Source organism: Cryptotermes secundus, unplaced genomic scaffold, assembly GCF_002891405.2.
Source record: "Cryptotermes secundus unplaced genomic scaffold, Csec_1.0 scaffold1413, whole genome shotgun sequence".
Classification (NCBI taxonomy): Eukaryota; Metazoa; Arthropoda; class Insecta; order Blattodea; family Kalotermitidae; genus Cryptotermes; species Cryptotermes secundus.
The window spans coordinates 223,341-239,620 of NW_019730119.1; the positions used below are offsets into that span (position 1 = coordinate 223,341).

Here is a 16,280-nt window from a genome sequence, read left to right on the forward strand (position 1 = left end):
ATCCATTATATCCAGGATCCGTGGTTGGTACATGGTTCCAGTCGGTTCCAATACAACTTAAAAAGCATCGCATGTAAGGCTGTCAAGTGGTGGTGTGTTGACTGGGGATAATTGTCTTCTTTGCAGCTCCCGTCAGTGAAATGTATAAAAGACATGTGGATATATGTTGTTTTTGACATACTGCACACTGCTGTATACTATTGTATACGGTTTAGTTACGAATGTAATGTAAAGTACAACGCATTGTTGGGCAAGTGTCCCGTAAAGAGAGCCTAAGTGCGGAGGGTTTTTCGTAATTTTAACATATCTATAAACTTCGGAGGGATAATTTTGCGTGATGAGTTGGGCCACTATGTTGCTTAGTGTGTACTATAAACAATAGCATGTTAAGAAATCAAAGATAATATAAACTTTTCTTTCTAAATGCGTGATAATCAGTGTTTGAAATGTAGTGTATATCTCCTGAAGCGGCGAAGCAAAGGAAATTAAGAATGGCTCAGTTAGTGTTGGTGTGAATGGGCTATGGCATATTCGGTGGGTTTAATATGAAATATTGATATTTGTGTGGTTTGTACCCTGTCACCAGTGGAGGAAATATTTTACATGCCTCACAAATTCACTGTGTGTGTAATACTAGAAGAATTAAGGATTGAGTGTGAAGTGCAAAGTGCTGAGTTTGTGATCTAGTAACCTTCCTTGTAAAATAAGATCCATGAAGCTTATTACTCAGTGTCTGGTATTTGTTTATAATTTCGGTTTGCTAGATTTATTGCATATTGTTTCCCAAGCATTGTGTGGCACTGGCATGGCATATTTTTGTTATACTTCACATGAATAAGAAGCTGGGTTCATGTTTGCTACATTTTCCAATCTCAAGATCAGCCTGAAAAATTACTTACCTTTGAAGGACTTGTTGAGATGAATACAAATAGGCAGATTGTACTCAAATTGTGTTTTACTCGTGTATGGGTTCCTTCTGTTCAGTAGATACCAAGGGCTGTTTTCCAAGGGTAAAGTAATGGGTGGTTGAAGGTGGACCAACCACCTATATCTTGTGCCAAGGTCAAGAATGGTAGAGCTTTCCCTCCATATGCCATAGTATAATGCCTAGTTATACAGAGAGTTTTTTATCTTTGTTGATCGGTTCACAGCTCTGCTCTTCACGGCAATCAGTGCACCACTTGCTACGAGGTACATACAAATTGTTGCCTAAGAATCAGCATGCCTGATGGCCAATAAAGAAAGTAATTAACTTGTGGACCACTTGATGGCATTATGTTTCATGGCAAGCAATGTGGTTCACGCATGGGAGTTTGTTTATGATTTGTCAGCAGTAGGCAGCAGTTAACAACTCCATTAGCCATTTTTTCTCAGTTCATGTTAGTGAGCAGTGTGGTATGTCATGGTGCTGTATACTTCAGAGCAACATGTATTTCTGTATGGCACCTACGTGAAACACGGATCTGCTAGAAAGTGCTGGCAAAAATTGTGATGTAAATTTCATGATGAAAGAATTCCTAGCAGCCAAACAATTCATGATTTGGTGTATAAACACTCTTCCATCTTGGTTTCTACTTTTTCCTGATACACCTTAGTCTTTTCCAGGCTGGCCTCTATTGTCTCCAGGCTGACATCCATCAGGGCTTCCACCTATTCTTGACTGACTTTCAGTGTTGTCCATCACCTCCTCATGATTAGCTTCTATCTTGGCTCAGTGAGCAGCCATCCAGGAGACAAGGATATCTATTTGTGTTTTCATTTCTTCTTGCTTGGTCCACATATTTTCTCAAAGGACCTCGAACTACTCATTAATGGCCTCTGTTTTGGCTTCCATCCTGTCTTGGTTGGCATCTGTTTTTTTTTTCTTTCTTTCTTCTCAGTTTTCATTTTCCTTAGACTGGTGTCCATTCTTTCTTTCATGGCATTAATTTACCCAGTGGATGTACCATCTACATAGTGTGGTGTTGTAACTACACAGTGCAGTCTTCAGTCCAGTGATCGATCATTCCAGTCACACTTCTGACACCAGTTGCTGCATATTATTGTGACTGCAGACAGGGTTTGGAGTGGTAATGGGATTTACAGTTTTACAGCTCATGACTACACTTCACAGATCCTCACATACAGAATAGTATTCTCAGTGACGGTAACATCTTTCAATGGTGGACATTCCTCTACTCCCAGGCTCACATCCTTGCAGACTGGCAGCCATCTCACACCTTTCTCCTCCTCTTTTAACTACCATCTCAATACTTGCGTAATGGTAGCCAGTCCTCATTATATAGCCTCATCATGGACTGCACAGAGAATACTGCTTCCAAAAGTTCGTCTATTGTCGGGTGATGTCGCCATTTGCATGGATCACACATAAAACACCCTTCCTCTGTTGCCTGTGGAATCGTTACACTGATGAGATGTTTACTGTGCTGACTCTCTCTCTTCACTCGTGTCACAGTAGGGAGGTTAAAACTGGACTGTATATGTGATGACTTAACCTGGGGCTAGGAAAGAATGGAAATCATATTCATATTGTCACGTATCCAGGGTTCTGTGGCTAATAACAACAGGTTCTGGATTGGATGATAGGATTTATCGGCACCTCCTTAACAATAACAACCAGTTATAACAGCTCACAGTCAATGACTGCTTAAGACTCGCTCCATTCCATACTGGACTACAAGTCTCCTCTCTTCCACTGTGACTGACTTGGTTCTGATTTACAAATCGGTCACCTCTTCAGCTTCCACTGTCCGCTGGTTAACATTCCACAGCTGAACACTGAACTCTCTTATGAATGAATGACTGACTTATGAATTAATTCTTGAATCTATATAACTTCAGGCTGAACCAAATAATGATCACCACCCCTAACAGTTCTTCTGTTATTCTTTCCGTATCTGTTGCTGTGGATATATGTTTTAGTGACCCTTTGTCTAGCAGTGGATTATTCCATCTTTCAGCCATCATGTCACAACAACATAATTTTCTGGGTTATGAGACTGTGCAGCTGGGTAAGGGTGCACAAAAATTTTGATGGAACATCTTTAGATTTCTGCCTTGAAGCTGGAGGCAGTATGTCAGTCCACAGTGTTATAATATGGAGGACCACAATAAGAATCTTCATTGCCATATAATCCTCTAATCTTATAAACTTAAAAAAGTTGTGACAATCTAGGAATGATTGATGATCAGATTTATTTGACTCTTTGGTACAGCACATGACTACATCTTGCAGGTCACTATTACATACATGCACACACCCACTTACTCACTCACTATAGGGTACACAGTCACATCTTCACTGCTGTCCGTTGCTTCATAGGGGCTTCCAATGGTGGATGTTCCTGTTCTGTGGATTCCTGAATTATCCCATCCTCAGCTACCAGTTTCTAACAGCAACAGGTCACAACTGAATTGCAGTAGTCCTATAAACAATTCACTGACTGACTGCAACAGCTAACTGGCCCTGCTTATAACATCTCAGCACTGATTGCAGAGAAAACACCGTTCCTCTGTTGCAGTGCAGTTGTTACTGTACGAATATGCTTGTTTTGTGGAGCCAGTAATTAACAACAGCTGTTGTATAGTTGCTTATTTTGGAGTCATTGCTTGGCAACAGGTGTGCATGCCACAATATTGTACATTGTATGTTCTGCAAGACTGGAGACTATGTTGTGAAGGATTTTGCAGCTACATGTAAAATACTTTATATTTTTTCCTGTGTAAGAGAATGCTCCTTATAATGTATTTATTTCTTTAGTGTGTGCAGGTTTTGTTTGAAATTGGCCACGAAGCAACTATTCGAACGAAGCGCACACCAGAAGGTTTTACACATGACTGGGAGGTGTTCGTGCGAGGAGCTGATAACACTGAGATAAACCACTTTGTGGATAAAGTTGTATTTCATTTGCATGAAACATTCCCGAAACCAAAAAGAGGTAATTTGTATACTTTAAATAGTAATTTATTTAATGCTGCATAACACACAGATTTACATGACTGATCATACCATACATGGGAGAAATGAGAAATGCATACAGATTGTAGTTGGAAAATTTGAAGGGAGCAGACTTTTTTCAGAGGCCTTTACTAGCCTAAAGGAACTGTAGTTTGCCATAATATGTATTTGTAATGGGCTGAGAACATGTTGGCCTTGTATGTGTTATAATTAACCCTTGAGTGAGGGTATTTAAATCCCTTTGTGTACTTTGTTCTGTAGTAGTGTTTTTAAATGTCCCTTTAATTTTAGCAGTGGAGTTTTAAATTGAAATGACTTTTAATCTGTAAGGAATAGATAAAAAATGTTTCAATTACAGTTCAGCATAAAGACTTATTTATAATCTTGCTATATAAACAAGTGAGGCACCAGGAATCAAATTAAAAGTGTTTGTGTGGTAACTGTTGAATCAACTATCCCAATAGAAACCAGCTTCACAGGCATGACTCCAGTAGGTTGGTTACTTCTTTCCTTGTCATGAGCACACCATACAACGTCCGTTGGGTTTAAAGTTCTTTCAAATTTTAGGAATCCTCTTCAGAAAGTGACATTCAGTGAGTTTTCTGGAGGTGATTGTATAGGTCACCCACATCCATGTTTTTCTGTGGGAATCAGTTTTCTTGTATGCTGACAGAGAGAGATATATTATTATTGAATTAAGAATGTTAACCTAGTCGCCTTTCTACTTTACATACCAGGTGGAACCTGTCTTTCATTCCAGTGGATATGATTGCAGTTGTAAGTTTACTCCTGCAATGTGGATATTATCAGATACACAAACAAGCTTTTTGATTTCCTTGCCTCTGTTTACTGACACATCATGTGTGGTATGTGGAGAACATTGTCACTCTTAGAATCATACTAGGTTAGAGCCCCTGTTCCATGAGGGTTGACCAAATTATTATTTTTTCTTTTTGGCTTTCACCAAGGGAGGAGCATTTTTTCTGATGACAAATAGGGTGCCAATGCCCACTCTTTCTTTTGATTTCAGGAAACATATTAACTAAAAAAATTTAGAGTAATCCATCCATGGTGTGTGACTGTGACCCAGCAGAGGTTCCACAAGTTTGATAACCATTGATGCAGTTTTACAGGGTTTGTCCGAAAAGTAATGTCAGTTATTTTATTGTGAAGTGACTATATGTCGCAGCACTCTCAGACCGGTTGGGATCGGTGGAGGGGGAAGTCAGCTTATGAACCCGCGGTCGCTTAGTCGTCTCCGAACTTCCTGAGAGTGACGAAAGGCTTTTCCGTGAAACTCGTTTTTGTCTCCCGTGCAAGCCGCAATGCAGCGCTCCTTGGAACAAAGGATTGCCATCATGTTTTGTGTGAAACTTGGCAAGTCTGCAGTGGAAACTTTTCCCATGATAAAGACGGCCTTCGGTGATGATTGTTTGTCGGAATGTCAGGTCTACCGGTGGCACAGGGCCTTTTTAGAAGGCCGTGAAGAGGTCGACGATGAAGCCCGCGCTGGACGGCCATCAACAAGCACCACCGACGAAAATGTGAGTTTGTACTACATGGTACAACCATCAACGCCAAATTCTACATGGAAGTGCTAAAGAGACTCAAACGAAGTGTTTGTCTCATCCGGCCCGACATCGCGGACGATTGGAAACTTCACCATGACAATGCGCCAGCCCACACCGCCTTCCTCGTGACCCGCTTCCTGACCAATTCAAAGGTGCCAACGGTTCCCCAGCCGCCCTACAGTCCTGACGTGGCTCCCCAGACTTCTTTTTGTTTCCGCGCTTGAAAACTCTCATGAAAGGACATCATTTTGGGACAGTTGGCGAAGTCAAAGAGGCTTGCACCAAGGCTCTAAAGGACATTCCGGAGGAGGCCTACCATGACGCCTTCGATGCCTAGAAATCTCGCTGGAATCGATGTATCGACGCAGAAGAAGCCTATTTTGAAGCCTTTTAATGTGTTGCACCGATCTAATCCATAAAAGTTTTTTAATCGACTCACTGACATTACTTTTCGGACAAACCCTGTATATATGTCAGAATCGTGAATTCTGGCTGGTTCATCAGTTCTATGCCTTGTCCTATACAAATTAAGAAGGTCATGTATTGGATTCATGGAGTTCTTGAGATTTTACTCCAAACTTCGCAGCTGTCAGTGGAATAGTTAGTTAGTTATTGGAGAGGGTGGGTTTCCCCATGCACTTAAACCAGTATTGGTCCATTGTGCTTCCCTCCATGATATTCTACCAGTCTCTATATCCTACCAATATTGGTGCGTACCATCAGTCCCGACCGAGCCAGCAAGTTCGGCCTCCACTAGCTTGGCGGTATCTATAATGCTTCCCCCATCTATCAGAGGTGTTAGAGACTACTTGTTGGGCAGGAAACGTCCTTGAATTTGGCTCAGTGATCTCCTTTGGAGATATGAGGTTCTTTTACGTGCTGTAAAGCTAGGACACGGGACCCACGGCTTAAAGTCCCTCCCAGAGGACTTGTTCCCTGAATTTTTCCGCCCTTAAAAATTCGACGACCTCCACCGGGTTTGAACCTGTGTACCACGAGTCATGAGGTGGGAATGTTACCTCTAGACTACGGAGGCCGCTTTTCAGTGGAATATGTACTTACGTATTAATAGGTTGCCCAAATAACATTAAAATCTTAACTGCCATGTTATGGGGGGCACATGGTAGGGTAGTTGGTTGAGACATTATGGTACAAGGTGGAATCTCGTTGGTTCGGTTCCTGTTGAATTCATTGGATTTTTCAGTTGGCCTAATCCTTTGAGCCAAACTATGGCTCTGGGGTCGACTCAGAAATGAATATTTTTTTTAACTTTGCTACCATGTTGCCTGCTACATTAGCACATTCAGCAATAGAAGTTCATTTGTTAAAACAAACCCCCAAGTCTGTCTTTAGAAGCGTTTCAGATATTTATTTTTAAAAACATGTGATGTTGTCACAACAGATTACTGGCTTCTTTGTTGTGACTCTGTAGTTTGGTGGATATGTACCAGTGTATTGGAAGAATGTGCTGCCTTAGTTTTTTGGGCTGGAGTTTACCAAACTACATTGTGTACATACCAAAAGACAGTAATCTTCAACAATGAAAGTTCTTCTCAGCACTTTATAAAAAATGATTCACAGTAAAATATTCCTTTATATAATATGTTAATTCTTATTTTCTTATGTTTCTTTAGTTGTCAAGGATCCGCCATACTCAGTTAAAGAGTCTGGGTATGCAGGTTTCAACCTGCCTATTGACATTTGTTTCCGAACTGATGACGAACCCAAGAAGGTCAGTTTCAATTACGACTTAGATTTACAACCAGTAAAGGTGCAGCGTGAGAAATATGTTTTTCGTAACCCGGATGAGGATCTGAGGCGTCGGCTGATATGTGGCGGCGGGGTATGTAAAAAACTCTGTTATATTCTATTGTTTAATCACAACGGATATGCATTGTTTGTATCCAGATGTTTTCTTCCTTATATTTCCATATGTTGTATACTGTCAGCTCCTGATTATTCAGCCATGGATTTCTGGTTTATTCATTATCTGTATGTCCATATGTAATTTTTTCATTTTTTCTGTATAATTGCAAATTTTTGCAAACATGCGCTTGTGTGAGCTACTTTTCTTGTCTTGAACAACCAGTGCAGGGATTGGAGAAGGTAAAGGAGAAATTACTTAATAATACTGGAAATGGGTGAAGGGGATGTTGCAAGCAGAACTGTTTCCAAATATCAAAGTATAAGTTAGATTTAGTGGCAGTACAGTAAGTCAGATGGGACAGAGGTGGCACCAAACTAGCAGGTGAATATACATTTTCATGTGGAAAGGGGAATGAGAATCATGAATTAGGTACAGATTTCTTCATACATAAGAGAATCATATCAGCAGTTAAGAGGGTAGAGATTTTTAGTGGTAGGATGTCATACGTAATACTAAGAGGTTGGTTTGTTGGTTTCCAGTAGCTGCATTTGGGATCATTTAACCCATTTTGCTTCTTGCTTCCCAGTAGAGAGCTCTCAAGTTCTTGCTTTGTTGCATTTTGAAGAAGTTTGCACTCTTCTTTTGGGAAGCTTTGCCAGGTTTGTTGCTCATTTTGCTGCTGGTATGATATCATCGTTCTGAATATTCATGATCCAACAGAGGATAAAATTGATAATGTAAAGGACAGGTTCTATGAAGAACTAGGACATGTATTCGATAAATTCCTTAAATACCGTACAAAAATTGTGTTACGAGATTTCAATGCCAAAGTAGGCATGGAAGACATTTTCAAACCAATGATTGAGAATGAGAGTTTGCACGAAATTAGTAATTATAATGGAGTTAGCGTAGTAAACTTTGCCACATCCAAAATCTTATTGTCAAAGTATGATGTTCCCACATCATAACATTCATAAATTTACTTGGACATCTCCTGATGGGAAGATACACAATCAAATCGGCCATATTTTGATAGATAATGTACTTGATGTCCGATTGTTCAAGGCAGCAGATTGTGATACTGACCACTGTCTGGTGGTGACAGAAGTTAGGGAGACTGACAGTAAGAAAACAAACAACACACAGTTCATTTGGAGAGGTTCAATCTCAGGAAATTAAATGAGGTAGAGGGTAAAGAGCAGTATCGTATTGAAATTTCAAATAGGTTTGAAGCTGTGGAAAACATAGACACTGAGGTAGACATTAATGGAGTTAGAGACACTATTGCAGAAAATATCAAAATTTCAGCCAAAGAGAGTAGAGGTTATCATGAATTTAAGAAGCATAAACCATTGTTCAACAAGGTATGCTCAAAATTATTACGTCAGAGGAAACAAATGAGATTGCAGTGGTTGCAGGATCAAAGCAAAATGAATGGGGATAATCTGAACAATATAAACTTTTAGATCTTATTATAAGACGTGAAGGGATAATCTGAACAATATAAACTTTTAGATCTTATTATAAGATGTGAAGCCAGCAGGCATTTCAGAAATAAAAGGAATATCCAGCAGTACAACGCATGCAGTAACAGGAGCAAAACACAACACAGAACACGATACACACATGTATGTAGGAAGAATGCTCACATAAAAGAGGATTGGCGTAATTCGCGTGTTTGAGTGTGATGTAGGATGAATCCTGAAAAGTTTTATTATTTAGAATTCATTGACATATATGACAAATACAGATTCTAGTCATTTTAGAATGAAGACATCATGGCATGCAGTACAATAGTTTAACGTGCATAAAGACACCTGAGGATGGCACATTAGTGCAGAAACATGTAGTGTGGAAGTGAAGAATAAGGTGAAAAAGTGTATACACTGTAACACTGTTATTTATTTATTCCCCCCCCCCCCTCTTTTCTGGTTGATATTTAGGCAGATGCAGTTATAAAGGTTGCAATAAATGAATAACTGCCATATGATGGACTGACTGTAGACAGGGTTTGGATTAGTGATCGATTTATTGGACTCTTGACTACAAGTAACTATAGCCCTATCGCCAGTTCACACTCTGCAATTCACTATAGCGCACACTAAGTCTTCTCAGTCTGCTGTGTCTTCACCAGCTTCTTTTTTCACTAGCTGTTATCTATCTCACAACTCGACTCGTCGTTGCTATGCAGTGGCTTACAACAGTGGTGGCTTGAGTGGGTCTATCTCCCAACTGCTAAGTGCTGACTACGCAACTGACTTGACCTGTTAGTACTTGTGATACAGCATTGGGATGGATCCAACAGAAAACACTATTTCCCACAACTCCTCTATTGTTGCATGATGTAGCTATCAGTGTAGACCCAAAGAGAACACCATTCCCAGAAGTACTTCCATTGGTTACATGGGATAGTGTTTGTATTTCATCATTTCCTCACTGTTTATTCTACCGTAACATAGCAATGGACGTCTCTTTTGGCTAACTATTCTGTCTTTCAGTGGACATGTCACAATATTGTCACATGTATGAATGACTAGTAAATGGGGTTTGGATTGATGAAACAATTTATTGCATATATTTCCAAGTCATAACTACACTTAATTATAACACTGAAGATTTGTATAACTATACCCACTTATGTAGCTGAGCACTTCTTGAGAATCCGCCAATTGTGCAAGCTACTCAAGAACTTCCCAGCATTTTATGGAACCCAAAGGTTCATTACTGTGTTCACAAGAGCCCTCCACTGGTGCCTATCCTGCGCCAGATCAATCCAATCCATCCCATCCTATCTCTTAAAATCCATTTTCATATTGTCCACCCACCTATGCCTTGGTCTTCCCAGTGGTCTCTTTCCATCTGGCTTTCCCACAAATATCCTATATGCAATCCTCATCTCCCCAATTCGTGCTGCATGGCCTGCCCATCCCATCCTCCTTGACTTGATCATTCTAATTATACTTGGAGAAGAGTACAAGTTATGAAGCTCCTCATTATGCAGTTTTCTCCAACCTCTTGTCACTTCATTCCTCTTTGATGCAAATATTCTCCTCAATGCCCTGTTCTCAAACACCCTCAGTCTATGTTCCTCCCTTAATGTCAGAGACCAAGTTTCACACCCATACAGAACCACAGGCAAAATTATAGTTTTGTATATTCTGATTTTTATGTTTTTGGACAGCAGATGAGAAGACAAAAGGTTCAGGACTGAATGGTAGCAAGCATTACCCAAGTTCTGTCTCCTCTTAACTTCTTCCTGAATCAGGTTTTGATTTGAAGAAAGTCGTCTTCTGGGTTTTGGCGCCATGTATTCTTCGTTTTGGCTGATATTTCGGAGGAACGTCGGCCAAAACGAAGAATACACGGCGCCAAAACCCAGAAGACGACTTTCTTCATAGTCATCGCCGTGAAAACCTCAAAACTTACATAGGTTTTGATTTGTTATCGTGATTCCCAAATATCTGAACTGTGGCACATTTTCAAAACATGTTACCTATCTCTATATATTGATTTTTCTCTGCATTTTGTTTATGAGACAGCAACATAGTTTTCTCTGTGTTTACTTCTAGACCAACCTCACATCTTAAACTTGATCCTTGAATAAAGGAACTGAAAGATATTTGGGCTGAATTAAATATGTCACATCAGTCATATGTTATGCAACAGGATGGAACTACATAAAGATGTCCATATCATGTATTCATTTTCCATTTCTCAGGTTATTGTAAGGCATTCATTAAAATTTGATGCCATATTTAACATTTTCTTACACACCAGTTTCTTATGGTAAGACACTATTGGAGTCCCCCCCCCCAATCCCCAGATTGGTGGACTGCCCTCTGTCAGCTGTGAGCTACATTGTATTTAATATATTCCACCTCCCTCCATCCCATAACTGGAGGCCATCTCCATCTTCACCCTGTTAATGCACCATGCCATTTTGACACTGAACCCACTTACAGGACATACTCCTTACAATTCTTGGAAATTTGTTCCCATATATGTGGTATGTTTTATGTAGGTAGGAGTGGGCTCAGATTCTAGCATCTCAGGCCATCTGATACCTGGAGAAAAACTGAGATCTGCTCTAGCCACTGTTGCTTCATCTGATGAGGCTCCTTCATCCAAACCACCTGGTGCACTTCTTGTTGGCAAAGTTAAGTTGAGTGGGGATTCAGCCAAGAAACACAAGATTAAAGTAAGGTGTTAAATTGAATCAATACTATTTAAGATTTAACAGTAATTGTAAGACTGTGATCTTGCTTAAACAGTTACTTTTTATTTTTCCTTAGGAATATCGTCCTGAAGAACAGCGGACCACCAACTCTTTTCATGAGTTGTTTGGGACACCAATCAAAACCACTAAAGCTTCACCTGACCCCAAGAAACCTTCGCCATCACCCAAAGTGTCACCATTACCTAAACCTGTCAAACCTCCTGACAAACCAAGTAGTGACAAACAGGTAAGTGGCTCAAAACCTGTGAAACATAGTGCACAGAAAGATTTGCGAGAAGTGGTTGGCAGCAGTTCAAAAGAAGAGAAGAAAGATCGAAATAAGGATCATGACAAGAACAAAGAGAAAACAAAGCATCCAACTACATCACCGAAACGGCCCCCTACTCCACCAAAATTCCCATCTGCTTCTAAACCAATGAAAGAAGAACCCAAAAAGGTTCAAGTTGAAGAACCTAAAGGGAAGAGTGATTCAAAATCTTCGGATGATTCAAGTAAAAGTGAAAAGAAGAAAAAAGATAAGAAAAGTAAGGAGGAAAAACCAAAGAAGGAAAGACACAAGGATCGTGATAGCAAGTCTTGTGAAAAGATAGATAAGAATGAAAAGTCAGCAAAAGAATGTAAAGGTAAAGAAAAAGAGTTAGGTAGGAAGCCAGAGAAGGACTCAAACAAGGAATCAGAAAAGCTGAAAGAAAGAGAAAAATTAAGTAGTGATGGTGACAAAGAGCGTGCTAGGCATAAGCATAAGAAGAAGGAGCGAAATAAACGGGTTGAAAATGGAAAAGAGAGAGAGCGAGACAGAGAGAAAGGAATAAAGAAAGGTGTATCAGATAACAAAAAAATTAGTGTGACCAGTGATCGAGACAGAAATGGCTTAACATCTGATACTAGCAAGAAGTGTTCACGTAGTTGTTCTCGTAGTCCGCAACATCCTATATCATCTCCTACCAAACCATTTCCCTCACCGGAGAAGCTGGTACATCCACCTGCAGCCAAGGACAAGCCTGCCAAGCGTCCTCTCACTAAGTTGTTTGATGAGCTGAAGGATCATGAGTCTAGTGATTCTAACCTCTCTCCAGATGAGGACTCAATTGAACTTCCAGCTCCTCCCCAATTAACCAAACCATCTACACGTGTGGAAAACAATGGCAAGTTAGAAATTGCAGTTAAGCGTGATGTTGCAAATAAAAGTCTGGTAAATACAGGTAGCAATAGTCAATCAAACTGTATATTTGAGGGTACAAAATCTAAGCTTGAAATTGTAAACCAAGAGAGAAATAGTCTGACAAAGGTAGGTAGTTGTAAAGAGAAGGATAAAAGTGCATCAAAGAAAATTAAAGAGAGGAAAGGTCCTAGTAGCGGTGGGAAGGATGAAAGTGGGAGAAGAGATAAGGATACAAGTAAGAAACGGAAACATAAGAGCAGTGGAAAGGAGAGAGGGGAGGAAACAAGTGGGGGTGGGAGAGAAGATGGTCTGACAGCTCCAAAATTACAAAAATTGAATCCTGAGCTGAGTAGAACAGATGATCCTGTTGAATGGATACCCACAGAGGTGGAAGTGCAAGCAGAGGTAAGTACTACAACAACTTCAGCTGATGAAGTTCAGGCTGTGGAGATGTTTTCTGCCCCCATTGTGGATCCTGCCACTGTCACTGCTACACAAGTCCAGTTCTCTCCAGACTATGTTTCACAGCTGAAAGATCTACAAAGAAAAATTATGACACTAGAAGACAATGCTGAACTGCAGCGTGTGGTGCAAGTAATAGCTGAGACAGGCCGGTATGAAATTACAAAGAAAACATTTGACTTTGATTTATGTGCTTTGGATCGCAGTACAGTGAAGAGGTTACAGGATTTCTTTACACCCTTGTGACAACAACAAAAACCAGAATGTTGTTATATTAAACTTGGAATTTATGTACATTACATTACTCAACTCAGGAAGATCTGCTGTAGGTTGCAATGCAGCTTACTTCATTTTATGCAAACACAGTTTCCATCTGGAGCAGAACTTCTTGAGATGTTTCTCACCGTAGTTCCATTTTATCTCTTCCAGTTTCATGAACTAGAACTTCCAGTAAACTAAATTTTACAGTGTAGAGCCAGTAGCATCTGGTAACAAACCTCTATTTAAGAAGATTATATACAGTCTGAGATGTGATACCACATAGTTTGGTAGATAGGTACCAACATTTTGGAGAAACCTGCTGTCTCCAGCTTCTGCTCTGAAGGTGGAGGCAGCAGGATCCTCCAGAATTTTGGTACATGTTTATCATACTACACAGCTTCACATCCCAGAACATCATAATCTTATTGTTCACCACCATGGGAATCTCAAATCTCAGTTTTATAATGACAGTTCCAGAGGAATTTCAGTTATCCTAATGGAAAAGGCATATATTTTAAAAATGATGGCTTATTTTATATTATTTTATTTTATTTTGTATTAGTATCTCAGAAGCATTAACAATAAGCATGCAAAGTAGTTGAGTTTCTGATGGTGATGGTGTAAATAGAGAAGATGGGATGCTACTTAAACATGCTACTCTGTCCATACAGACGCCTCAGAGGTACATATATGTGTTCAGGGTAGTGTTGCAATTTGAGAAATCAAATTTTGTAAATGTAATTTATGCTTCAAATTTAATAGTGATTTAAGAAAAATATGTTTTCATAAATTTATTTTGTGGTGTGGTTTGCATTATTGCCTATTCATCATTTTGCACCATATGAATTTAGTAATAGTTTTTATTTCTAGGATTTTATGTTTGCAGTTATTATTCAAAGGTATTGAATGTACTTTCATATGTGAATGTATAGGTATTCGTATGTGATGGATGTGATACATGTTTAGTAGATTCTGCACCTGCTCTGTTACTATGAAGTTGCAATATTGTTTTACATTACCATAATGGTACTTCAAAGTGCATGTGATAAATTCTTCTGACAGTGTTATTATTTAAATATGAAGACTGGTGTATTATTATATTAGTTTTTGTTGTCATATATTGTTTTTGTTAAGCAGTGTTTATTTTTGTCAAGTTCTTGCTGTTAATTATTTTTCCTACATTTCTGTATGTACATTATACAGTCAGTTGTATGTTGTTGGACCATGAAAGACCTGTACATAAATAATAGTATTGGGGTGCATTTAGAAGTATCACTTCACACCACTGAAAAGGGAAGTTAAATGTGCTTATACAGAGAGCTCAGAGGAAGCTTAATGCCACAGGTAGGCCATCTCCTTATTTCACCTTACCCCTCATACCTTCTACTAGGTCTAGTCAGTCAGTTCCAGAAGGGGTACTCAGCAAAGCTGTGTTCAGAACCAGTACTAAAATACTTGCCCTGATTCTGTGGCTTGAAACCATCCATTCAAGCAGTACAAGAAACTGAAAGGTAAAATGAGAAGGAAAGTTGCCAGATGTTACTGAAGATGCTGAAAGTGGTTACAGGGAGCCCTTAAACACCAAACACCCCTTGCATCTTCAAAGGAATCCCTGCACAATAAGCTGAAGTTCATTGGCTGAAATAGAAGCAGCCACATTCCTTATCTCATTTTGAAGAGCTTCAGCAGTGTAAAGTGTGTTCCTTTACAATTTTCCTTCAGGTTCTCCCACAGATAAAAAATCACAGACCCAAAGTTTTGGCAATTTTGGAGCCCACATTCCTCTACTAATGATCCTGTTATCAAACACCTCTATATTTTGGCAGTAAATATTCTTAAATCAGGAGTGTGCATTATTGGTTATCACTGAGCACAAGTGTGACTTCCACCTTATCTCTTCCAGAGCTGACCATCCTGAGCTAGTGGAAAGGTCAAGGAGTAACACCAAATAATTAGCTGGGCTTCCTGTGGCATTGTCTTATTTTCTCTAATTCTGAGCACAGTGTATCTTGTGAGTCAGATTTTATGTGACCTTTTTCACGGCTCTGAGACACTCCTGTGCTCAGCTTTCTTTTTTTTGTATATTTATGTATTATGGTGGGAACCGAATGCCAATTTAGACCATTATAATGTACTTAAAATTAATATGGCACCCTTTTTTCTTTGGTTAATTTGATGTTTCATAAAATGAATTAATTTTTCAAGAAAACTTGAGTCTTGAGCATGTAAAATTTTTACCTTGATTAGAAATGTATATTATCTATACATATGTATTGCACTGTGGAGATATTTATAATCTTTAAGTACTGAGTTATCCTGCCTCGGTCTATGTGCCATATTTTCACGTTGAAATATTTAATTAGTTATTACTGTAGTGTAACCATGATACAATAAGTGTGGATTACAATGAGAAGTTAATTATAGCAGCAAGAATCATTGTTCCCATCAGTTTCTTGATGTTACATACATATGTGGAAAAATCTCACACAAAATGAGGGCCTTGGGAGGGGGGATGAGAATATGTAAGGTAGAAAGGTAAAGGTGTTCCCTGTGCTTAAACAGTGAAGTACCACACCATGAAGACATGTAGGGAAGTGAAGGTGTGTGGTCAGATTCATACCTCTGCCACTTTACTCCCCAGGGGAAAGATCCCCTGGTACCTGTTGGATAGGAGACTGGATGTACCCCAGAGCAGGTCTGAACTCTATGGAAAAGAGAAAAATCTATTCCCCTGCCAGGAATCAAACGCCAACTGTCCAGCC

The 16,280-nt window shown here is 39.5% G+C and overlaps 1 protein-coding gene across 1 annotated transcript; it reads left to right on the top strand.

Annotated features, from left to right (window-relative positions):
- The first annotated feature begins 28 nt into the window (after window positions 1–28).
- Window positions 29–16,074, top strand: LOC111866300 (protein ENL). Its single transcript, XM_023855116.2, has 5 exons — window positions 29–534; window positions 3,761–3,938; window positions 7,164–7,372; window positions 11,418–11,594; window positions 11,689–16,074. Exons 1-5 carry the CDS (start codon window positions 523–525, stop codon window positions 13,501–13,503), a joined length of 2,391 nt encoding a protein of 796 aa, XP_023710884.1. The 5' UTR covers window positions 29–522; the 3' UTR covers window positions 13,504–16,074.
- The last annotated feature ends 206 nt before the right edge of the window (window positions 16,075–16,280 follow it).